Raw genomic sequence first — 24,147 nt, 5'->3', positions numbered from 1 at the left:
ATGCCTGCAAGGATCCTGGCTTGGGCAAGTTTAGTTGGGAACAATTAGTTTCAGGTGAAAATGGAAAATCCTTATGGAAGTTTTCAGCGGGAAATTTGAATATAGATGTCAGAAGTTGCTAGATGGACAAGATGTCCAGTATAGTAGCCACCAGCCACATGGGATTAAATTTAAATTAATTAAAATTAAAAATTTCGGGGCTGGGGATGTGGCTCAAGCGGTAGAGCGCTCGCCTGGCATGCGTGCGGCCGGGGTTCGATCCTCAGCACCACATACAAACAAAGATGTTGTGTGGGCCGAAAATTAAAAAATAAATAAAAAAAAAAAAATAAAATTAAAAATTCCACTTGCCACTTTTCAGGTGTTCAATAGTGGCTACCATAATGAACAGTGCAGATACAGAACATTTCCTACACTGCAGAGAGTCTTTAGTCCTATGCTAGTCCTCTAGATGCTTTTCACAACAAGTATTCTGACCATAGGCTTAAAAATGAACTTGAGAAGCCTGCAGGAACCTGGCTGAGATAGAAGAACATGGAATGTTTTATATGGCGGATCACCCTCCCCACCACACCACACACTGCTTAACATTTAACATCATTATAAAGGTCTCCTACAAGCTAACACAGAAGCTGGTTTTATTTTATTTTATTTTTCAGGGCAGTCCAGGTTCCAGAGGTCCCCCTGGGGGAGATGGAGAGAAGGGCTTCCCAGGGGATCCTGTAAGTTCCTAAAGTCCAGTGGCTTCTGAATTGTCCGATTCCTCCCCAGTTCCATCTCTTTTCCCTTTGTGTCTCCTGCTAACCTATAGGCAAATGCTTGTCTTAGGAGTGGGGTGGTAGGTGTTGACTGAGGCTTCTTTGGGAAAAATTCATCCTTGACTGATCTGGCCTGATTATTTGAAAGGTTCAGAACTGGAAACTAAACTTCTATCTTAGGAATCCTTTTGATATGTCAAGACTTTCAGTTTCCTTTGGAGAGACGTTTCCATAGTGTTGTGTGTTGGACTACTAATCTTGCTGACCTGTAGTCTCCCTATTTGTAGATTCCATTACAGGAGAATCTTAATATGCGTTTGAGGGAATGGTCTAAGAATGTTTGGACCAGGGCATCAGTGAGGCTGCCATTTCAGGGGAAATCACTATAGAGTAAGGACTCTTATGATTCTTCATTTATCACTACGTTTCCTTCAAACTGGGGAAATGTTGTTTGCATACTTTAAAAAAAATCCTGAGTTTCAAATTGGAGAATTTTCTCACACTTCTCATCCCTTAACCTTAGTAGTTTTACATCATACCATTTTGGGTGAGGAAGCTGATATTTTTGGATTCTAAATTACTTTTAAAATCTTCTTCTAGGGTAATCCAGGCCGAAACAGTAACATCAAAGGAAGAAAGGGCTCCAAAGGAGAACAAGGAAGACAAGTAATTGGATCTATTTTACATATATGAGTTGATTAATTTCATTATTGAGCTAAGCAAAATTAGTAAAATGCATAACCCTTCTGTAATTGAACACACATATCTATGTTTAAAGGGGCCTTATTTTGTTAAAATAAGTCATGTTCATGGCAGGTTACATTTTTATGGGAAAATTATTAAGTTTCTGGCAAGTGTTGTCACTTGGGAAAACTTGGAGTAGCAGGGTATGTTCCTGTACCTTTTTCTTCCTTAATGACTATCTAACCAGCAGCATTAATATAAAGAATGATTCTAGCATGACATTCTCATTTTGCTGTTTTAATAATATTTGATGATTATTGCTGATACTTCTAAATACTCAGAATCTTTTGCCTTATGATCTTGGGGAAATTATTGTATTTTTAGGGTACAACTGGGCAGAAGGGGGCACAAGGAAGTCCTAGTTCCAGAGGAAGCCGGGTAAGTGTTTCTGCAGACACTTATTTTCCCTCCTATCCTTTGGAAGTTCCATAGAGGCTTTCAAGTTATTTGTTGCTACAGAGTCATCTGATTCCAGGGACCATACATTTGCAGGGGTTCTAACTCTTGGCACTGTTGACATTTGGGGCCAGACAATGCTTTGTGGGGGCCCTAGACATTGGGGGTGTTTTGCAACATTTCTGATCTCTACCCATTGCATGTCAGTAGCACCACCCCAAACTCCTCCCTTTTGTGACATCCAGAAATTACTTCAGATATTATGTCTGTGGAGATATTGTGGGGGGGTGGGAATGGGAGTCAAAAATCTCCCCAGGTGAGAAACCATGTGATAGAGTCCACCTTTCCCTTTCCACCTTCCAGATGCTTTTGAATATCTTTGAAGAGAGTTGATCACTTGAGCATGAATGCCCTCCCCTAGCATCTGAGCATCTGTGAGCTATGTCAGAATAGTGTGAATTTGGGAGATTACATACTTTCTCTTTACATGTTGCCAATGGAAAAGAGGAATCACAAATAAATTCTTCTTGAATGGACCAAAACACTGGTGATTAGGGTCAACTCTGGGGCCACCTTAATGTCCTAGGGTAACTTGATAGCATTCACATGATATCAAGCATATCACAGCAAAAACAGGGCCGTTAGATTTCCTGATATTTGAAAAGAACAACCAAGAAATCACCTTTCCCGCTGTGAATTGCTAAAGTTAGGGACGATATTTGTAATGTCAGAAACTCCTCTGTCTCGTGCTCAGTATGGACATCATGAAAAGAGAATAATGGGCAAAGTTCTTGGTTTTGGCAGAGTCTTGTGCAAGAGGGAACTGAACATATTTGGCTTTCTTTTCTATTATAAATTTGGAATTTTTTCATCTTTTAGGTGGGCTGCTGCTTGCTTGCCCGTCTTTCTAGGATACGTAGTGGAGATAGTTTTCTGCCGCCTCTTGCCTTTGTTGATCATTTTAAAAAAAATGTTTAATTATTTATTTCTCTGTGGTGCTGAGGATCAAACCCAGTGCCTCACATGTGCTAGGCAAGTGCTCTACCACTGAACTACAGCCCCAGCCCCTCTTTTGTTGATCTTGAATCATGTTGAGGAAGGGAAAGGATGTGAAATCCAATGACTGAGGCTTCCCAGTGCTTCTGGGGACATTCTTTGGGACTTTGCCCTTTTTTCCATATAAGAGAATTCAAATCTAATAAGAGGAAGCAGTAAAGAAGCAAGATCAGATAAATGTTATAAATTAAATTTTTTTTTTTTTTTTTTTGGGCTGGGCATGTGGCTCAAGTGGTAGCGCGCTCACCTGGCATGCGTGCGGCCCGGGTTCGATCCTCAGCACCACATACAAACAAAGATGTTGTGTCTGCCAAAAACTAAAAAATAAATATAAAAAATTCTCTCTGTCTGTGTCTCTCTCTCTCTCACCTCTCTCTTTAAAAAAATTTTTTTTTAAAATTCTACACAAATAGAGCACAATTTTCATTTGTATTGTTGTACATGATGTAGGGTCACAGCATTTGTGCAATCACACCTATGCATAGGGGTAATAATGTCCATCTCATTCCACCATCTCCCCCTACACACTCCCTGCCTTGCCCTCACTCCCCTCTGCTCAATCTAAAGTTCCTCTGTTCTGCCCCTCTTGGGTCAACATCCACTTATCAGAGAAACCATTCGGCCTTTGGTTTTTTGGGGTTGGCTTACTTCCACTTAGCATGATATTCTCCAACTCTGTCCATTTACCTGTAGATGCCATGATTTCTTTCTTCTTTAAGACTGAGTAATATTCTATTGTGAACATATACCCCAGTTTCTTTATCCATTCATCTACTGAGGGGCATCCAGGCTGATTCCATAGTTTAGCTATTGTGAATTAAGCTGCTATAAACACTGAGGTGGCTGCATCGCTGTAGCATGCTGCTTTTAAGTCCTTTGGGTATAACCCTAGAAATGGGATAGCTGGGTCAAATGGTGGTTCCATTCCAAGTTTTTTAAGGTGTCTCTATACTGCTTTCCAAAATGGTTGTACCATTTTGCAGTCCCACCAGCAATGAATCAGTGTACCTTTTCCCCCACATCCTTGCCAGCACTTATTGATGCTTGATTTTTTGATAATTGCCATTCTGACTGGAGTAAGAGGAAATCTTAGAGTAGTTGATTGCATTTCTCTAATTGCTAGTGATGTTGAACATTTTTCATAAATTTGTTGATCACTTGTATATCTTCTTCTGTGAAGTGTCTGCTCATTTCCTTAAACCATTTATTGTTTAGATTATTATTATTTTTTAGGTTAAGATTTTAAAGATAAATATTTGTTATTGGCTTAAGAGAAAATACTTTCAGTTTGAAGGAGCTTTACAACTGATACATGAATCAGGCACTTTTAAAAAAGAGGTGCCGGGGTAGGGTAGGGGTCATCCTTGGATAGGCTAGTCAATGACTTTTAAGTCACTCTAAGGACTGGAGGTTCTCAGTCCCCTCCTCCTCTTTTACCCAACTTTCCTGCTGATTGGCTCCCTTATGACTTCTTTTCTTTAGAATTAAATAATGCAGTGTTGACTTAGAAACACATGAAGCTTTTTGACCCTCTTCACCACCTTTCCAACGAAGGACAGAATTCTGCACTAGAGTCAGAGCCCCTTAAGCGATGTCAGATTCTGAACTACACAACTAGACTCCAGACGTTACCTCCTGCATGACAGAATTTCAACTTGTATAGATTAAATGTAGCGTCAGCTGTCACTACAACTATGGATCAGCTCACTGGAACATACACTTAAAAAAAAAGAAAAAAAATACACTTGAATGTGTATTCCAGTCCTGTTACCTTTTGCCTGCCACACAGGAAGAATCCTTACAAATATTTATATTTATCCTGTGTTTTGTACCAGGTCCATCAATTTCAAATGTTAATTTGCTTAAGCCTGATACTATGTCCATGAGGCAGATAACTATGGTTATATCCATATTACAGATGAGAACATCAAGGAGCTTTAGGCAATTTGCCCAAAGTTACAACAGCTAATAAGTGGCAGAACTGGAATTTGCACTCAGATGTCTTACTTTAGAGACTGGGGCCCCAGGCCACCCCGGCCACCCGGGGTGAGGTTCATTGTGTAGGTGTCTTGTGTCACACAGGCTTAAAGAGTAGAGCTCAGCTCAAGACTACCTGACTTCTAGGGCTGTGTCTCTGACTCAGGATAGTGGTGGGCAGTACTCACTGTTACATGCAACAAACATTATTTTGTCATTGCTTTTTAATGGAGACAGAATTGAGAAATCATAGAAAGAGTAGCCTCTATCTCTAGTCACATCCAGCTACAAACAGCCAATAAGTTACCCTGGGCAACTTCTCCTAAAGTGCATTTGCATTTTAAAAGGAGAGTACCTTGAATCAATGGGCAGAACCTTAATGGAAAAATTCTAGCCATCTGTCAGACTGGTGGAGATGGTATTTGGGCAGGGTGTTTATTCTAAGAAACTTCAGGTAGTGGGCAGTCGAAAGGAAATGGCAGTATTGAAATAATTTCCATGCCACAAATGAATTAATAGAGTTGTTTTAAGTATTTGTCTTGTACCTAAAGGAATCATAAGTTTATCTTAGCACAAAGTGAATGGGAGGTCGAGAAGGTTCCACAGTTCTCTTAAAGGTGTGGGGATTGTGGTGGTGTGAGTGGGCAGATTTTTATTGTATTTTAAGGGAAAAGAAATAGGGGTCTGGGACCTAAATCATCTGGCTTGGTCACCTCTGGGAAGGGGAAGTGATGCCCCTAGGTGGCTACTCTGGTAAGGAGCAGACAGGTGGGGCTTGAGGGATCAGCCTGGCTATTCTCTGGTGAACCTGGTGGTAACATCTGGACCATCACAGAGTGCAGGGGATGCTGTCAGCCACTTTCTTTCTGTAGAATCCCATAGAGGCAAACTTTAGGGGCCCATAGGAAATCCCTATGTCCAGAAGCTTCACTCTTTGCTGAGGTATATTTAGAAGCCCAAGGCAGAGAGACAGATATGACATTCTTGTTCTCTGTGGGGAATTCATATAGAGTGCTTTGTGGGTTTTCCTGAGAGGCAGTATTAGAAGATAATTTCTTTGGGGGTGATTTGATTCTTCAAACAGCCTCCTGAGTATTAATTACCAACATAATATTAAGGTCAGAGGTCCTCAGACTGGCGGCTGATCTGTGATGACATTTAGATTAGTTTGCAATCAATCCCCCAAATGTTGATCTGTAATGAAGCACCCAGTGTGAAATCTTGTGTGTGGAAAGTGCCTCAGGGAAGTCCTTTTTGTGAGCTGTTCACTACTTATGTCCATCAGGGAGTGAGAGAGACTGGTTGCCCATAGAAGCCCCTCCATCCAGACACACTGACAATTCGTCTGGTCTGTTCCAGGGACTGGAAGGCCGAAGGGGATCCCCAGGTGCTCCGGTAAGTACCCTTTATTTCCTGTCTTCTATGGTAGAGGGGACCAAGAACATTTCTCCCTATGCAGATGGTGCTGGGATAAATGAATATTTGACAACGGTGCTGTGGGAAGTGCCCAGCACTGGATGTGATCCCCACCAACAAGTGGGAAACACAACCAATAATTCAACTTCCAAAAAACAGGATAGGCCTGATCAAGGGCAAAACCTTCACAGATGCCTTGCGGATAAGAATTCTCACACAATTCCAAGTGCTGTGAATTTGACTGATTTGCATGTGCATTTGGGAATTAATGTACATGAGAGTGAAATTCTTTATAAAAATAAGAAAGAAGTTTGGGTTCATTCCTTGGGCAATCTGGAAGAACAAAATCCTAGGCAAAGTAGGGGGTAAGCCACTAGTCAAATAATATAGTACCTATGTCCTACCTATGTCCTACATACCATAAAGAGAAAATCAATATGGAAACTCATGTGGAGAAAATCTTAATGCTGGAAACTCTTGTCCAACAGGGAGAACCAGGAAATCCTGGACCTCAAGGTATTCAGGGAGCTGATGGATTACAAGGTTCACAGGTATGTTGGAATATTCCATTAATGTGGTTATTCTGATGGGAAGAACTGGATAGCTCTGTGAAAATAAGTAATTGAGAAATTTTTACTCTGTACCCCCACCATATTAATTATTTCTCATCCTGGGCAGTGATTTTGGGATTTGGGACCACCGAACCTACTTCAACATTTGCAGTTCACAACTAAGCTTTTTATAAGAAGAAAGGTGTGTTCACCTGGTATCATGTCGGGGTGTTTGTAATAATGAATGCTGGATACCTTAATATTATATTGGTAATTAATATTGATATCAATCAATTGGTTTTCTATAATTGAAATCCTGCATATAGACTCCAATAAAGGAAAGTTAGTTAGAAGTCTGAAACTGTTATTCAGAGTACCTGAAGCTAAATACACAGGGAACATCACTTCTAGATTATGGCTGAGCTTTATGGGAGCCATTTACATTTCTTCATGGTCTTATCATTAGTAATAAGGGCGTTAAAAATTAGAGCAACTGTTTTGCTGTCTTCCATGCCAGAAAGAAGCCGTGGTCATCCCTAGAGTATGGCTTTGTAACACATGGGTATTTAGTCACCTTATGGAGTCCACCTTGTATGGGGCCCCCTTTAAGCTTGGACAGATCTGGGTGGATGTTCCTATTCTAAGGTCTCATTTTTCTTCTAGGAAGTTCCCGATTGTTAGTACCAACCTAGAATTTGGTATTCTCTTGAGTGTTTCTGGAGTCCCTGAAACAAGCCACGAGCCAGCAGGTTCTGGATTGAGTGATAACAGAATCAGTCTAGACCCATTCATAAGCTTTAGGGTGCAGGAGTTGTGTGACAATTACCTGCAACTCCACCCAGTGGCTCCTGGGCAGCCGGGGACTGCTTCCAGCTGGTAATTTTGATAATGAGGAACATTATTTTTGGTTTTCTTTTTCTATGTGAGAGAACTATATGAGAACCATGCATCTGATGGCAAATAGGTCAGAAAAATATACTTTGATTCCTCTGACAGGAGTTTGCTGCTAAAATGTGTCTTAGTGCTAACTTCAAACTACTTTGCTCTCTATTTCACACATTGTTAAGCATGTAGGCCCAGGGAACCATCAGAGGAACCTATTTGTTGTTTGTGTCTTTCTTTTTATATGGGTTTTCTTTCTCCTCTTTGGTTTATTTTTATTTCTCCCTGCAGGAGAAGGATGAGGGTCTTATGCTCAGGGAAGGAATTCTATAATAAGATCTGTATCACTGAGTCTGGGCCTGTCCTCCGTGACTCTCCTAATACAGGCTTAATCTCATAGTTAGAAGCCTTCTTGAGGGGTTGGATCATTGCTTTTCCTCTGTGGGGGGTGCTTCAAAAGCACTCACCAAGAAAGTGAGCTTTGGGGCTGGAGTTGTAGCTCAGTGGTAAAGTGCTTTCCTAACGCATGTGAGTTTCTGGGTTTGATCCTCAGCACTACGTAAAAATAAATAAATAAAATAAAGGTATTGTGCCCATCTACAACTAAAAATAATATTTTTTAAAAAGAGAGTTTTATTGACATCATTGCCTTGTATTTCTTTTGTCACCACAAAAGGGGTCAAGTGGAAATCCAGGCAGGAAAGGAGAAAAAGGAAGCCAGGGGCACAAAGGACCTCAGGTGAGTGACTGAGACATTATGATCAATGGCTCCAACCTTTTCCTCTTACTGCAAAACATCTTCATATATTGTTTATTTTAAAATTATCTACATACGGATTATTTCACTTTTGCATTACTGTGGGTCAGATTTTTAGTGCAGCTCAGGTTACTTACATCTAAGTCATGCCTCTTTTTCCTTCATGAGGTTTAACTCAGTACAGACCCACTTCATCAGCCTAAAGAAAGCATTCTGCAGGCCGGGTGTGGTAACCATGCCTGTAGTCCCAGCAGCTTGGGAGACTGAGGCAGGAGGATCGTGAGTTCAAAGCCAGCCTCAACAAAAGTGAGGCACTAAGCAACTCAGTGAGACTCTGTCTCTAAATAAAATACAAAATAGGGCAAGGGATGAGGCTCAGTGGTCAAGTGCTCCTGAGTACAATTCCTGGTAACACCCTGCCACCCAAAGAAAGCATTGGCAGAATATAAATATGCTGAACCATGAACATTTCCTCCCAAACCGGATGCATTATTCTACTATATTTTTCTACTTTCTCTAACTTCTAAAAATCATCTGTGCCATGCACATGTCTCCTTTGAGCTTAGATATTTAAACTTGAATGCGAGTGATTCCTTGCTGCTCCAATCTCTCTGATTCCTAAATCCAGCTCTTAAAGTTACCCACTGAATCTGCTTGTTTCCTGAGTAACAAGAGCTTAGATAGTGAGGAGTGTGTGTGAGACATTATCGGAATCTGTCCAGTTCTTAAGCTCAGACAGCAAGAGTTCAGAGGATAAGGGATGCCGGTATTTGCTCAGTCATCTTCCTGCAGGGTGTGTGAAAGACCCTTTTGCCCATTTTTAGATTGGAATGGGCAAATATATATATATATATACTGCAATATATCCTGCATGCCATTGTGGGTGTGCACACAGGGACATGCATACAGGCAGCAGCAAAGTGGCCTGTTCTGATAAAATCAGTGCATTGTAGCATCTCCCATGTTTGGAAATAATGTTTGTTGAGTCAGTAGTGACTTTCTCTTTCTCTCTAAGACCTCATATGGACTAGTGATGACCCAGCAGATGCAGACCTGTGGTCCTCTAAGTAGGATTGGGCCTTGAGTCATCTGTTCAGCCCAGATGCCTTCCTCTCCTGGGTGGCTACACCTCTTGTTAAGGAGGCATCAAGGGGCTGCTGGGAATGACATGAAGAAAAGTGAAACACTTCTAATGGGTTTTCTAAGAATGGCTGTGGTCTTAACTTTTGCATCTCTCCCCTTTTCTTTTCAGGGTTCTTCTGGGCTAGTGGGATCTAAAGGGAGCATTGGACGACCTGGACTTATGGGGAGAAAGGTAAATGTTGTTTCTTATGGTTTTCAAGCGCTAAGAGCAAAAGTACATGCCTCCTTTCTCTGATTTTATGTTCATTTCCCATGTGATGAATCCAAGCACCACCAGCATCTGCTAATCTGTTCTTTTCTTTACAACTGCTCACCTCTCCCTTTACTAGGAGAGAGAGTGATCTTGCCCATCTTGAAACAAAGCTGAGAACTCTTCTCAACTCCATAATTTCTTGAAAGCAGAACGTGCTTGGTGGCTGAGTCAGGTGGGGTGGGGGACATCAGAACTCAAGTCTGTTCCTGTAGGTTGTCCTCTAAATTCAATCTACCATGCCAGGTGGCTCTGTTGGAGATGGTCAGAGAAAGTTATTTGCCTCATCAGAATCTCACTACCCTGCTTAAAACCATCCATCAGGTCCCTCACTGGGTCACCTTCAGGGGCCTGGGTCTGTGTAGTTATACAGGGCCTGAGATGGGCTCCTGCTTGATTTAAGGCTGTACTCAATCCTGGAAATGCTTAATTTCTGAGCAAAGGGTCTGTTTTCCTTTTACACTGAGCCCAGCAAACTATGTTGCCAGAGTTCTCTTCCCCATGACCCTTGGGAAAATCTTCAAAGCTTAAGGTAGTAATAAGATAAATAAGTCCTGGGGAGCTGAAATAAGCATTTTGGCTTATAGTTCATGGTACTGTATTGTATAACTGAAATTTTGCTAAGAGAATAGATCTTCAATGTTCTCACATTTAAGAAAGAGTGGTAAAAAAGAAAGAGTGGTAATGTCACTGGAAGAGGGGAACTCAACTCAGGACTAGAGGGATGCTTGACTGTGAAGGAAAGAATTTCAGCATCTGTGGGCAAAGGTGCAGAGATTTATTTAGGAAAGCAATAGTAGACACTCAAAGGAGAATGTAGACCATCTTGAGAGCAAGAGATGATGCTTTTGGGGTTTTCTGGTGCTTCTTTTAAAGGAAACTTGGTGAGGTGTGGGTGTGGGAAGGTATGTGAGGATGATTTTTGCAGGATCCTTAGGTTGGTGTGGTCTCTATTATCGGATGGGTAGATAATGTTGTCAGGCCCCCAATGTTATTGGTTTCTTAAAATATCCTCTATTAACTTACTCTATTTATTGGTGCACAAATTAACAGCATGAAAAGTAATTATCACAGGTGAGTGAACTTAGAACCTTTAAGATTTCCCAGATATTTGGGAGTAAAAAGCCTGGAATAGCTTGTGGTACTTTAAATTAAAATTGTATTTCCTTGTTCTTTCTTTATGTCTCCTTTCTACCTAATTTCCTGATCTCCTCTATCCTACCTCAGTAATAAATTGAGGCAGTAGATGTGTTAACTAATGTGATGTGGGTCATAATTTCATAATATGTGTATGTATCATAGCATCATATTATATACCTTAAACCTACACAGTTTTGTCAATTATACCTCAATAAAGCTTCAGGGGGTGAGGGAGCAGCTTACGAGACCCCTTGCTATTTACCCTGTTTAGTTGAAGGCTGTTGCTCATCTTTCTCTGGTGAGACTGTCCTGGCCTCTCTCCACCTTCTTTTTACCTTCCTCCAGCTCACACAACATTCTTAGGGATTAACTTCCCTGTTTCGTTCCCTTAGGTAGCCTCCCCAGGCTCACAAATCAGGTGTGGACTCCCCCTCTCTCTGCTTCCGTAGCACCTCAAGCTCTTAAAAAATTTTATTAGTGCATCATAATTATACATAAAAGTGGGACTCATTGTGACATATTCATGCTTTCACATAATATAATTTGATTAATTTCATTTCCCCAGTATGTCCTCTCGCTTTTTTCTTTCCTCCCTCTCCCAATCCCCTTTCTCTACCCTATTGGTCTCCCTTCTATTTTTATGAGGTCCCTTTGTTTGTTTGTTTTTTTTTTTCTATCTAGCTTCTGACCCTTTACTTTCTGAGTCTGGCTTATTTTAGTTCAACATGATGCGCTCCAATTTCATCCATTTTTCTGAAAATGACAGAATTTCATTCTTTATGACAGAATGAAACTCCATTGTGTGTATATATACCACATTTTCTTTATCCATCCATTGACAGACACCTAGACTGGTTCCATAACTTGGCTATTGTGAGTTGTCCTGATATAAACATTGGGTATGCATGTATCACTATAGGATGCTCATTTTAATTTTTTTTTGGATAAATACCAAGGGGTCATATGCTCGTTTCATTCCCAGTCTTTTGATTTCCATAGTGGTTGTGCTAAATTACATTTCTACCAACAGCATATAAGAGTTCCTCTTCCTGATAGCCCACCTACATGCTAGAACTTGTGATTTGTATTCCATTTTTTTTTTTTTTGGCACCAGGTATTGAACCCAGAAGTGCTTAACCACTAAGAGCCCAATTCTCTTTTCAACTAGACAACCTGCTCTTGGTGAGGGCAGGACCATATTTATCATGTTCAGTGGTTTATTTTCCAGGACATTAAGCAATTGTTGGATGAGCAAATGCCTCAGCAAACAAATAAACTTTTCCTGGATTTCATTTTTCTACTCTTTGCTTCTCCTTCAGTTCTTTCATGAACATTGGGAAAGCAGTAACTTGAGTCGAGCTCTGGTCTGTGCTTGATATTTTTTTTGCTTTCCTTTGGGAAGATCATTACTTGTACCTGTCCCCCTACTGAGCACTGACCCCCTCCTCACTGGAAGCCTTGAGTCCCCACATCCAGGACAGAACATCCTTTGGTGGGAGCTAGGTTTGATTGTACTAATCTGAAGCTCTTCTTGTCTCATTGACTAGGGAGAACGTGGAGAACTTGGCGTTCCAGGGCCAGTGGGGCCAGCTGGACAGCGGGGAAAACAGGTATGAAATTTGAAACCCTTCCCCTCCCAACATCAAGTGCTAAGTTCTGAGGTAAGGAGAAGGGGGCTGACACTATTGGCACAAGCATCTGTGGTATGGAAGGTACTTAGGCATCTGGGAAGATGTGGGGGCATTTCTCCAATATTCTACATCTCTCTCTCTCTCTCTCTCTCTCTCTCTCTCTCTCTCTCTCTCTCTCAGTTTGCTCTATCTGTTAAAATGAGGGAGAATAATAAGGGGGAGGCATAGAGGATAATGAATGAGTTAGAATAGGGCATTGCAGTATTTTAGCAGCCAGTATAGCCATGAAGATACCTATTGCTGAACAACAAAACTTCCCGTTTCTCTCCTTGTAAAACTCTAGGGCAACAACAGGAGATAGGGGAGTAGGGCCAAGAAAGAGCATCACCTTTTCAGGTTTACGCTCTCTCCTAAGTGGCTCTGGTTGTACCCAAATCTCAGCCCTTGGAACATCAAATATTAGGACAATTATTTCACTCCTTTTTTAAAAAGAACATTTTTATTAAAAACATTATGTGTACATATTATAGAAAATTTGCCAAGTGTATTATTGACCACAGCTTAAATGCAGAATCAACCTAAATGTCCAAGGGAATGTATAAAGAAACATCACACACACACACACACACACACACACACACACGATTCCACTTTAAATAAAAGAAGGAAATCCTGTCATTTGTGTATGAAAACATGGATGAACTTGGATGACATTATGAGCGATGAAATAAGCCAGGCATAGAAAGGAAAATACTGTACCACACAATCTCACTTATATGTGAAATGTAAAAAAGGCAAACTCAGAGACAGAGTAAATTGATGGTTCTCAGAGGCTGAGGGGTCGGGGACTGGGGTGATGTTGGTCAAAGGAGACCACATTTCAGACAGGAGGAATAAGTTCAAGAGATGTGTTGTACATCATGATGACTATAGTAAATCATAATGTATTGTGTTTTTGAAAATAGGAAGGAAGGAAAGGAAGAAGGGTGTGAGGGAGGGAGGGGAAGGAATTAACAAGTAACCACAGAGCCAGGAGCTCACAGAGAAATGGATATAAGGACCCAGCCAGTTCCTGACCCGTTGCCATGCCCTACAGTCCACAGTCTCTACAAAGGCTTCCAATCTTCCTTCATGGAAGTTTTTATCCATAAAAGTAAATCAGAATGCTTGTAGAAATGGTCCGGCATCTTCAGTCTTCAAAGTGCCTTTTCATGATCTAATTTGAAAACATAATATTCAAAAAGGGAAAAAAAAAAGAAAAGAAAAAAAGAAATGAAATTTAACAAGCTTAAAAATGGGCAAAGGATATGAAAAGAAAGATTATCTACCATCTCACCATTTTGAGATATTTTTTATTTATATCCTGGAGATAGCAAAAAATAAAAATAAAAAAGAAGGAAGAATCACTTTATTTTTCCTTCTTTTTAAAAAGAACATTTATATAGGTCCACGTGCAGGAGAATGTTTGGTTTAGGCCCCCACACCAACATGGATCTTTAACTTTGTTTTCCCATCTTTACCATTGACACAAATGCTATCTGTTCAATTGCATTTATTTGGTTCCTAATGTATCATGAGCATTTCTTCCTAGTCTTGACAAGTCGCTACATTTTTCTCTCAATGACACTTAATAGTTTTCAAATATTCTACCTTAGTTTATTTGCCCAATCTCTTATTATTAGAGATTTAGTTTTATTTCAGGTTTTCACTATCCTAAATGACACACCAATGAATATTATTATGCCTAACTAAAATGTTGGATAAATGCAATGTGTATGTGTGAGATTATTTTTTTGCCATGCTGGGGATCGAACCCACGGTCTAGTGCTTGCTAGGCAAGTGCTCTACCACTGAGCTGTATCCCTGCTCCATCTTCTACATAGAAGTTTCTAGAATTTGTATAGTTGAGTCAAAGAGTATGTTTCATATTTAATTAGGCTTTGAATTCTACTTGTCTATGCCATTAGGAAAATTCAAACAATATATAGGCCACGTGCAGGAGAATGTTTGGTTTAGGGCCCCCACACCAACATGGATCTTTAACTTTGTTTTCCCATCTTTGCCATTGACACAAATGCTATCTGTTCAATTGCGTTTATTTGGTTCCTAGTGGGGATAAACACATTTTCCCTGTATATCTATTTGCCATTTAGCATCATTCTTTGGGTGATTCCTCACCCATATTCATTGGACCAACTCCTAAGTTTCCAATCAAGAAATGGCCACTGGATCTGAGTCCTGAACAACCATCCTTCTGTTTCCTGCACTGGTTAGAGTGGAGATGGCCGAAGAAGAACCAGGGCATACCTCAGGAACTGAGGGAAACCTAGCAACACACATGTTCCCAGGGTTCAGGGTCACCAGGCAGGCCCCTCCACCTGGAGGTCCACAGTGCTTCTCTACTGGTATCGGGTACAATTAGTTTTTTTTTCAACTCTGAGAAAGTGAAATGATTCGGTGTGTTTACAGGGAGATTATGGCGTCCCAGGTTATGGTAATGAGGGACAAAAAGGAGTAAAGGTAAGTATGGAAAACAATTCTTTTTAAAAAATTGATAAATCAAGCCTAAATAATAACAGAAGAAATAACCCTACGGAGGAAGTGGTATGCTGATTTATTTGTTTTCTGCTGAAAAATTACAGGGTCCAAGAGGATTCCCTGGAGATATAGGGCAGAAGGTACTGCGCACATGAACTTCTTTTGTAATTATCGTGATCTTAACCTTCTGGAGAGTTAAGGTTGTAGGTCTGAATGTAATGGGAAGGTGGGGGCTGGGTGGGAGCAGTGCAGTTGTTTCTCCCAGAGCTTTATGACTCCTATGAATCTTTGTATTGGAAAAGATAGTCCTGTCCTTCATTGCCTGAGGTCCCACACCTTGAAACTCCACCTACAGGTATCCTTTGTACTTTAGTTCTTCCTTCTTTTCTTGATTTCTCTGCCTTTGTTATCTCATTCACTACCTTGGCTATTACTACTTGTCCTTCATTATTGCGACCTTTGTTTCCTCTTGGCTGAAAGATGACAATAGTTTTCTCATCGATCTTTTTTTAAATTTATTTATTCATTTATTTTTGCATTACGATTAGAATAGAGGACACAGAGATCTAACCCACAAAATTACAACTACCTTATATTAGACAAAGGTGCCAAAAGCATGCACTGGAGAAAGGATAGCATCTTCAACAAATGATGCTGGGAAAACTGGAAATCCATATGCAACAAAATGAAATTGAATCCCTATCTCTCACCATGCACAAAAGTTAACTCAAAATGGATCAAGGAGCTAGGAATCAAACCAGAGACTCTGCGTCTAATAAAAGAAAAAGTAGGCCCCAATCTCCATCACGTGGGGCTAGGCCCCAACTTCCTTGATAAGACGCCTATAGCACAAGAATTAAAACCAAGAATCAACACATGGGATGGATTCAAACTAAAAGGTTTTTCTCAGCAAAAGAAATAATATGTGAGGTTAATAGGGAGCCTATATCCTGGGAACAAATTTTTACCCCTCACACATCAGATAGAGCTCTAATCTCTAGAGTATATAAAGAACTCAACAAGATAAGCACCAAAAAAGCAAACAATCCAATCGATAAACAGGCCAAGGACCTGAACAGACACTTATCAGAAGACGATGTACAATCAATCAACAAATATATGAAAAATTGCTCATCATCTATAGCAATCAGAGAAATGCAAATTAAAACTACTCTAAGATACCATCTCATTGATCTTTGATCTTCTATTTTGATCTTTTCCCTGCTTCTGTTGGTCCCAAATACTACAGTCACTGGATTTTCCCCAAAGCATAGCCTCACTCTGCTGCTTCTTTTCTTTTTTTTTTTTTTTTTTTGGTACCAGGGGTTGAACTCAGGGGCACTCCACTACTGAGCCACATCCTCAGACTTTTTTATTTTTTATTTTGAGACAGGATTTCACTAAGTTGCTGAGGCTGACTTTAAACTTGTGATTCTCGTAGTGCTGGGTTTACAGGCATGTGCCTGGCTTGTTATGTTACTTTCTTGATCAGACCTCTTCTAGAATTCCTCCTTGACTATTAGATTGAAGATGGGTCTTCTATTTCATCCAAAGTAGCTCACATTTTATGAAAATGCACAGTGATTCTGTATTAAGATTTTCTATTTCAAAAAAAGTGTTCAGAACCGTGTTTTCCAAATAGTTGGTGCTCAGATCAAAATGCAAAATATAGGTTAAAAAATAGAATATGTCTAATCAAATCCCCTATAGGAAAGCAGCCAGTTTTTGGATTCTCTTAAAAAGTATTTTTAACTGATGATTTACCAAAATATTCTTTCTTTAGGCAGAAAAGGATTCAAGGGAGATGAAGGGAATTGGAGGAGAGGGGGTGGAGATATTCAAAGTATGTTATGTGCATGTATGGTTAAGCCACAATGAAACCCATTATCTGTATAACTAAAAATGTACTAGTGAATAAAAAAAGACAATTCCAAATTAAAAAGGAAAATAAAGGACACAAGAAGAGACTATATGAATAGCTATTAGGATAAGAGTTCTCCTTATAAAGGATCTGTTTTCTAATTTACTGATAAAGGGAGAAAATTAGCATATATAAATTTACTGACATAAGTGAAATAAGCATATTGATAAATAGCTGTTAAAATTAGTTTCTCACCAAAGTCAGAAAAATTTTTTAACCTTCAACTTTTAAAAATAATTCATGAATTTAGGAAATAATTAATTATTTTGTATTTTATATAGTCAGTACTTTCTATATTTTCCATGGTTTTTAAGCATCTTCTTTGGATAGTTTTAGTAACTGAAAGTCACTGAGTTGGTATTTATATGCAAATATTTGTATTATTTGAATATTAAAATAATTTAGGGAATATCTAAATGGACATAATGACAGTTCCAAATGACAGGAAAAGATGACATTTAATGTTGTATTGGCCTATGTGTGTGTGTGTGTGTGTGTGTGTGTGTGTGTGTATTTTTTTTTATTTTTATTTTTTTGATACTGGGGATTGAACCCAGGGCCTTGTGCATTCGAAGCAAGCACTCTACCAACTGAGCTATAGTATAATTCTTATAAGAGCAATTCAGTTTTGGTTTGGAGACATTTTTTTTTATTCTCTTATAGCACATATGTTAACATCTTGATTTTTTTCTCTGAATCTTCAGGGTATTGTTGGTGATCCTGGAATTCCTGGGGACCCTGGACCCAAAGGGTTTAGGGGACTATCAGTAAGTGACCTGGCATTTCAGAAATAGTAAATGTTTCTTTGGCAGACTCTGCTTTCATGTTGTAATATTAAATGTGAATTGTAGCTCCATCCCAGGGGCATCTAAAATGCCACTAGCTAGCTATGTGACCTTCCGCACACCTTTTCAGGGCCTCTATTTCTACAACCTAAGAACTAAACTTAGTGACATCCAACGTCACTTTCAGTTCTAAATGTCTATGGTTCCATGAATATGAACTACCGTAGAGATTTACAAATTGATGACTGGCTGTTGCAGAAATATCAGTGCCTTTCAGTCTTTTCCAAGGCACATGTAATCCCAGAATATTAAAACACTGTAAATGGAAATGAAACTGACATCTTCCCTCAGGGTCCCTGAGGGTTTTCTGATGATTCCTCTACCCATAAGAAGGGTGGGGGTATTTGTTTCGAATAAGAATACTAAGATCTTATAATTAGCAAAATATGGACTAGATTTTTATGATCATTTAACTCCAAAATGCTGAGACAAGCATCCTTTTCATTTTAAAGTTTGAATGCAGCTATCAATGGTCCCCCTCAGTGTGAAAGAGATGTAATTCAACATAAACTTTCCATCTGGCTGGATACATTTCAGTGGGCACTCATGTCCTGCTTCTTATTTATGTTTTACAGATGAGAAGCTTTTTTAAAAACTAGATCTCTGTGCACCCCAGTATATTTGCTTTTTCTATTAGTACCAATTCCAGTTTATGACTAATTTAGATTTCAATGCACAGCTGGTGCCAAAGCACAGTGTATCACTGAATGAAGGGCTAAGAGGTAAAATGGATGCTTACCAATGATTAAGAATGCAGAGCTTATATTACAAGTAAACAATTGATCTGTCTTATATTAGCAGCTGCTCTCTTTTAAAAATAATCTTTAAAAAATTATAAACTTTGATTAAAACTGAGGTAGCCCCCCATGAATAGAAAAATGTTGACTCTACTGTATGTTCCTATCTGCAGTTCACTGTAGGCCAGAAAGGGGAACGTGGACTTCCAGGATCCCGAGGCCTGTCAGGACGGAGAGTGAGTATTTGCATGAGAACTAAATAGTATGTGCTGGTTTCTGGTAGATTCCATAGAAAGGGCACAGAACTTATAGTCAGAAGCATTAGGTTTGACTCCAGATTCTGCTTCTTACTAGCAAGTATGCCCTTGAAATAGTCACTAGGTCTCCCAGTTTATTTCTAAAATGGGAATGACATATCCTCTCCTGACCACCTCAGAAAGTAGCTGTGAGGATCAGATAATCAAATGCAAACACTCTGCAACCTTTAAAGTGCAAATATTAGGTGTTATTGTGATTTATTACTGAAGGCTTTAAAAAAGAAAGGGGATTGCATGAACTTTACAAAGGTATCCTAGCAAAATGTCCATCATGTGAGATAGTTGATAAAGTTTGCCAAAACCATGATTTTTGCCTCCCTATCCTCAAAATTAAGACTTTAGAGAAAGCTGGAAATAGAACTGCAACTTCTCACTCTGATTCTATTACAAGAGAAATGTCACCTCTGGAAGCATTCCCAGGCAGTCAGGTACATCTCCCACTGACCAAATATCCATAATCTCGACTTTAGTTCCTTTCAGGTGGTTGTAATGATTTAGTTACAGCTCTCTCCCATCACAGGCACAGTCAGATAAGAACTAAATATTGCAGCACCCGTGGTTTGTAGAGGAGCCCCAGGCAGCATTGTGTAAGAAATGGATAAATTGCTTCTCTTGCTTTATACATCAAGGGGTTCTTGAACTTTGGATTGTATAATGGAAAAAAAAGGATTGGTCTTGTGATAAACTGATTATATAATTTTTTCTTTCTTTTGCATCAAGGAATGGGTGAATATTCTTAGTCATGTGGGTGATCATCAAGTCTCTGTGCCAGTCTTGTCTGCTCTGGATTGATCTTTCCAGATTCTGGGACTGTCATTTGGGCCCCCCACCCCCATCTTCCTGGTCTTGCACTTGGCCTGACGGATCTGGACTGTAATGTGGCTTCTTGATCTCAGGCCTTTGATCCTCAGATTTGCTTAAGAACTTTCTCAAAGTTATTATTAAGCTTACTCTTTCAGGACACACTCTTCACAGGTGTGATTCTCTATAAAATGTGGGCCTCCTCCTCCATTTATTAGCCAGAAACTGTGATTCTGTCTGCTTAAGGTGTCAAGTATTCTTTTCTGTTTTCTGCCATAACTTGAAAAAGGATGGTTGAGACTCTACCTTTTAGTGATTTGCATCAGGAAGATAACATGCTTCTATGAATAGAATCGTGGATACCACACGATTCTGATCAACACCAGAAGCACACCACGGGCTACCTCAGCTTTTGGCAAACATTTACCTGGTTATTGGATGCATATATGCATGCATGGATGGTTGGATGGATGTAGAGAACCAGTTGTCATTGAGGACAGAGATTCTTGCACTGACATCCATGAATAGGCTTCTGGGAGGCAGGAGTCCATAAAACTGTACAAGTGTGAGCACATAATAGCATTTTTCTGAAATGAGCATACTAGCATTCATTAGTTGCTTAAAGGGATCTACACATGAAAATATATTACGAACCACTACTAATAAGAAACCTAATCCCCATAAAAGGAAATAAGAAGAGTAAAAAAGAAAAGCTCAAGATGCTGAGAAGTAGGATTAACTTCTTTCTAGAAACCCCTTGATTTATCTCACCCAATTGGTTTATTGCTTTGCTCCATGACCTCTTGGCATTTAGAGCTTAGTGTGTAAGCTCTTACTTGAGCTCTTATTTTCACTTTGCTATGCAGTTGTCTTTGGTTCTTTCACATATGTTGAGGTTGCATTTTTAAAATCCCTAATTTGTAACATAACCATATCCCTTCTTAGCACCACCCTTTGTGAAGTCTGCTCTTTACTGTTTTATGCATTCTTACGAGAAATGCCTTAAGTGTTGCATCTTTCATACAAATATCTTTAGGAAATGCTTTTGCTTCTTCTTACCACCCTAGAAATAATTCAGTTCATTTTGGGTAGACATTAGATTACCTAATCTACACTGAAATTTAAAAAGTTTGCAGCTTTGATGTGAGTGGGGAAAGTGCCTTGTAATGAACCCACCAAAGGGAGTACTTTAACTGCTTTCTGTCAGCTGTGCTGTTTAAGAAAGGTTTTGTTTTCTTATTACTAAAGACTCTAGTTCACAAGCCAATAACTTGCTCTGTTTTTGTTTTCCTAGGGTCCTAAAGGTGTGGCAGGGCAGCCTGTATATTCTGTACGTATCTCCTTGATCATGGGGAAAAAAAAGAAAAGAAAGAAAGAAAATTCTAACCAGTTTACCAGGCAATAAATACAATCACCAGGCAGTCAATTGTATTTATGTTTATTTTCTCTCTCTCTCTCTCCCTCTCTCTCTGTAAAAATTTACAGCAATGTGATCTGATCAAGTTCATGCGGGACCACAGTCGTGAGTATTTACGTGTCATGAAGAAGTGTGTCAGTGGTTCTGGGCACTTGGGATTAAACCCCACTTAGCACAGGTCTGTGGAATCAGAAGGCTGAATTCACTGATGGAGAAGCCTCTGTAGCAGGATTTCCTCAAGTGCCTACTGTGGGGATATCTCACATCAAAGGTGGGAGGAAAAAAGGGTATAAGTAAAAATGTGTGAGCTCCTGAGGGGAGATACATATGAGAAGAGAAGATATGCATATGGGAAACAATTAGAGACCAACTCAAAAGGTGTATGTATTTGCTCACATTAGTAATATAACAATTATGTGCAAAAGGATTGAGAGGGCACTGTATTAAGGGAATGAGCGTAGCAGTTTAGGGTTAATTACTTAGTTATTTAGACATTGACATCACTCAAATTCTGGTGGAGGGAGGTGAGAACTAGAGCCTGGGACCACAGGGAGGGAAGGAAAGAGCCACTGTAGGGGGAAGAAGTGTGATGATCAAGCTCCCTCCAGGCGTTGCCAGTCTTCTCAGTGAAATCAGATATCTTCCCAAAGAAGACCCAGGATAGGTGGAAAGTGTCAGGAAGGAGAAGACTGGTTGTTGGAGGGTTTGGACTTTGAAGGGAGAAGTTTTCCAACACTAGATGAAAGGAGTCAGCCAGTAATTAGAGGGTTGAGGAAAAGCAGGTAGGTTCTTTAACCACATTGGGTCCTGATTGGACTAGGCTGGGATTCCAGAATGCAGAATGGAGATAAGACTTGGAGGGACAAGCCTTTAGGGCTTTGTAGATAACATCACCATGACAGGTTGGATGCGTGGTCTAATATCCTTTGCTCTCCGGTCTTGTCGAAGCTCTCTGCCACCTGGGATAAGGGCCAGATGCTGATCTGATGGCTGGGACCCTCCCCTGAGACAGAAAATAGATCCAGAAGTCTGGGGGCAATGGGGAGAGAAAGAGGTCAACCAACAATAAAACAGCACTGCCCAAATGGTCTGTTCTTTGATGTGAGACATAGAAGTAGAAGATGTTTAGGAAATTTAAATAAATAAATTCTTAGACAGATAGAGGAAAAGTAATTTCTCCCAGAGTCAACCAGGTTTGATAGATTCAGTCCCATTAGGGGAGTCTAGATCCATTTGCCGGTAGCCTTGCAGCTGGGTTTGAAGTTAGTACATGAAAGTTCTCTGTCAGACAAAAGGATCTGATTTAGACTTTGTGATGCAGAGGAGATGTGGGTTATGGAAACTGATGATGACCATCAGCATCTCAGTGGCCATAGGACTAAGACAAACTCAATAGTGTTGGTGAGAGCGGATCTGGTGCTGGGATACCTGGGCAGAAAACACCAGTTTGTCACTTTTATTAATATATTAACTCTTTTATTAGATTAGTGGGACTCATTGCTTCCTAAGAATTGAATAAAGTGAACATGGAAATTTTCAGAACTGTGTGGTTTCTTAAAGATTTACCCATATTGCCCTCATGTGGCTCAAGTTTACAGAGTAAATCAATTTGAGACACCAGATGCTGTTTTACTGAAAGAAACCCTTGGGTTTCCCACCCACCCCCCTTTCTTCTCTCTGGATGTGGAGATCACTCGAACAGAGGAGCTATATTTTTAATCCGAGACAAAGTTCATTTGAAAATACCCTCATCGTCCTACAAGAAAATAGAGGTTCCCAAAGAGTTCATCTGGGAAGAAAACAAAGACCCCATATTTCAGTCTTATGTTGCTGAATGACTCTCTGAAGGCTGTAAGAAGAGAGACAAAACAAATTGAATTTCAGCTATCTTGTCATTTAATCAGAGCCTCATCTATTCTAAGACAAGTGTTCAGTGTTTCCATTTCACCCCAAATTCTGCTCAGGTCATCTGTCCATAACTTGTAGGGGGAAAATGTCAGGAAGGTTCACAAATTAACAAAATTCTGTGGATATCTTTCTCAATCCTTTAAACTTGGCTTCCTGTAATGCAGAAATTAGCCTCATTTCCAATTAGAGTCAAAGAAAATCTTAAAACATTGTTGAATATTGTTTTGGATTATTTTTGGTCTGTGTTCCAAAAATGTAACAGACTATTTCTCTCTCTCTCTTTAATATATATAGCTTGTTGGAAAGGTGAGTGTTCTTACCATACTATTTCTTGATGAAATAATTATTGTGTCTGGATGAGACCAATTTGAAAGAAACCCTTACCTCTCTTGAAAAATGGACTTCTTCCTTCTATGCAGATGTTTTTCTTGTTTTCTTAAGGCTGTAACTGTCATTGTCATGTGTGACCCATTTGTACCTTGAGGTGCCCTAATCCAACCCCTCCATAGTATTGTCTATTCTAGGTCCTGCCAGTTTTCAACTCAGCCTCTTCTCAGGGTAGATCCTGTGTTGCTGGCAGATCCAGGGAACAGGGTTCTGACTGATACACACTCTACTGCTCTGTCTACTTCTGTTCCTGTTGATATTGTCACCATCTTAGAATTGCAATGTGACCTTTCCTCTCTATGACCCACATTAGCACCTGTGATCTCACCAAGTGTCCACCACTTGTACACCTTGCTGTGCCCATGGATGGTGTGTCTAAGGCCTAGACTCCTAACACACCCAACAGTTGGTGTTGCATGATTCCTTAGATCCCTTGGATGACATGGCCATTGAAACCAGCTATCTCAACTTTAAGACCTCCTGGTCTCCTGGAGGCCTGATAAAGTAGACCCTCAGGATCTTAGATCATCCCACAGTCTGGAACCTTTCACTTTAATTCTGCAAAAAATTACCTT

The 24,147-nt window shown here is 39.9% G+C and overlaps 1 protein-coding gene and 1 non-coding gene across 3 annotated transcripts in view; one reads left to right on the top strand and one right to left on the bottom strand.

Moving 5' to 3' along the window:
* The window catches only part of Col6a5 (collagen type VI alpha 5 chain), a 143,028-nt gene that overhangs the window by 73,541 nt on the left and 45,340 nt on the right, over positions 1-24,147 (top strand). For both annotated transcript variants that reach the window (XM_015487074.2, XM_048793954.1), the window contains exons 18-32: positions 660-722; positions 1,359-1,424; positions 1,827-1,880; positions 6,291-6,326; positions 6,836-6,898; positions 8,457-8,519; positions 9,790-9,852; positions 12,618-12,680; positions 15,171-15,221; positions 15,344-15,379; positions 17,865-17,927; positions 18,916-18,978; positions 21,155-21,190; positions 21,346-21,382; positions 23,480-23,491. In XM_015487074.2, the coding sequence (XP_015342560.1) occupies positions 660-722; positions 1,359-1,424; positions 1,827-1,880; positions 6,291-6,326; positions 6,836-6,898; positions 8,457-8,519; positions 9,790-9,852; positions 12,618-12,680; positions 15,171-15,221; positions 15,344-15,379; positions 17,865-17,927; positions 18,916-18,978; positions 21,155-21,190; positions 21,346-21,382; positions 23,480-23,491 (769 nt within the window). The remainder of the gene's footprint in view (positions 1-659; positions 723-1,358; positions 1,425-1,826; positions 1,881-6,290; positions 6,327-6,835; positions 6,899-8,456; positions 8,520-9,789; positions 9,853-12,617; positions 12,681-15,170; positions 15,222-15,343; positions 15,380-17,864; positions 17,928-18,915; positions 18,979-21,154; positions 21,191-21,345; positions 21,383-23,479; positions 23,492-24,147) is intronic.
* Trnas-cga lies at positions 17,693-17,760 on the bottom strand. Its single transcript has one exon. It is a non-coding gene; the product is annotated as a tRNA-Ser (tRNA).

Source organism: Marmota marmota, unplaced genomic scaffold, assembly GCF_001458135.2.
Source record: "Marmota marmota marmota unplaced genomic scaffold, marMar, whole genome shotgun sequence".
Lineage (NCBI taxonomy): Eukaryota > Metazoa > Chordata > Mammalia > Rodentia > Sciuridae > Marmota > Marmota marmota.
The sequence above is the reverse complement of the archived record's forward strand: the minus strand, read 5'-3'. Positions and strand labels throughout refer to the sequence as shown.